The sequence below is a fragment of the Pygoscelis adeliae genome, unplaced genomic scaffold (genome assembly GCF_000699105.1).
Source record: "Pygoscelis adeliae isolate BGI_AS28 unplaced genomic scaffold, ASM69910v1 Scaffold580, whole genome shotgun sequence".
NCBI lineage: Eukaryota > Metazoa > Chordata > Aves > Sphenisciformes > Spheniscidae > Pygoscelis > Pygoscelis adeliae.
In genome coordinates this window covers 138,013-139,558 of record NW_008823973.1, presented here as the reverse complement: position 1 = coordinate 139,558, position 1,546 = coordinate 138,013, and the positions used below count along the sequence as shown (strand labels likewise).

At 65.5% G+C, this 1,546-nt stretch overlaps 1 protein-coding gene across 1 annotated transcript in view; it reads right to left on the bottom strand.

Moving 5' to 3' along the window:
- MYO18A (myosin XVIIIA) overlaps positions 1-1,347 on the bottom strand; it is a gene marked incomplete at its 3' end in the record, with an annotated part of 29,597 nt that extends 28,250 nt beyond the window's left edge. The window contains exons 1-2 of the mRNA XM_009324749.1: positions 1,227-1,347; positions 738-1,150 (exon numbers count right to left, since the gene is read on the bottom strand). Of these exons, the coding sequence (XP_009323024.1) occupies positions 738-1,150; positions 1,227-1,347 (534 nt within the window). The remainder of the gene's footprint in view (positions 1-737; positions 1,151-1,226) is intronic.
- Between the last annotated feature and the right edge of the window lie 199 nt (positions 1,348-1,546).

Sequence of the window (1,546 nt, the reverse complement as noted above, 5' to 3'; positions counted from 1 at the left end):
CGAGGCGCTTGGGAGGCAGGCGGCCGGTGCGCTCTTTGTCCTCGGTGGTTTCTCTCTCCCGCACACACGCTCCCTCCCGGCCTTTGTACGCTCAACAAAAAGGGGGAACAAGCGTTAGCATCTGCATCTCTAATCAGGCAGCGCCGGCAGCCAGCAGCCCGGCTACGTGTGCCCCACACAAGGCCACCGCCGGCAGCAGCGGGGCAGGGGGGACAGGAGCTTCATGGGCTGGGGCGAAGACCCCAGCATCCCCCCTGCACCAGCGTCCCCAGCCCATGTGAGACGGCCTTGCGGTTTGCCCCCTTTTCCCCGAGGAGGCTTGCACCAGCGGCGCACACACACACACACACCCCGGGGATGCCGGATGGGTGCAGCCCCACGCCGCGAGCAGGAGGCAGCTGCTGAGCGTCTCCTTGCTCCTGAATCAGACCCAACGTGCCTTCCCTGACTCAGCCCGGGCTCGCTCTGGGATTACCCATTGCCAGGCATGCTCGGGGCAGCAGCGTGCATAAGCCATGACAGGGGAGGGAGTGGCGCCCGCGGGCGCCGGCTGTGCCCAGGGATCGCACGCAAGGACGCTGCTGTGACACCTGGGCTGGCAGGGGACAGCGGACGACACGCTGGAAGGGCCGGGTGGCAGAAAGGGAGACCCAGCTCAAGGCTCCCAAATGCAAAAACCCTCCCTGAGCCCCCCAAGCAGGAGTGAGGGGGATGCAACTTCTCCCTCGTCCCCCCACCACGGCCATGAGCCCCCGCGTCCCTGCCAGGGTGCTGGGGAGTTTCAGGCAGGGAGGAAGGCGTTCACTGAAACTCCGGGCCACTCCTTCCCTCCCCGAGACGCAATCTCGTCCGACACGCTCCCCACGCAGGGACCTGCAGTGCAAGTTTCCTGGTCGCCTGCCCTCCCCGCTCTGCTCCCCGCCACGATGCCGGTGGTAGGGCCACACTCGCCCACCGCTTCGGCACAGGAGCTGGCGGCTGTCACCTCCTTGGGCACACCATGTTGGGACACCCCACGCCCCGGCTGTGCCCGGCCAGGCAGGGACGATGCCGTCCCAGGGAGCAGATGCTGCCAGCAGCGATGCCGAGCGGCCAGCCCAGCTCCCCCACAGGGCAAAGGGGACTGACCTGTGTGACGGCTCCTCGCTGCCTTGCCAGACACAAGTTTTCCACAGAACAAGGAAATTTAGGGGGTTTCCAAATCCCTCTGCACCGCCTGCCCTTACGGACAATGCTGGGATGCGTCAGGAGGAAAATGATCCTGGATTTACCCGAGTCACAGCTGGGATGTGCCGCCAGGCTGTCTCCAAAGCGGAATTTCGGGTCCTTCTTCCATGGGAACCCCATGTCCAGCAGCAAAGGGGACCCAGCCTAGCTTTGAAGCATCGCTCCGGGCCGGCGGTGGAGGCCAGGAGGGTGCACGGGGTGTGTGCGTGGGGTGCAGGCACCCACCTCGCTCCAAAGCTGGGCAATAAAACAGCCCAGGAGTCCTTACAAAACAGAGGTGGCGGGGCGGCGATTGCTGCCAGGCTCTGCTGGGTGGGAG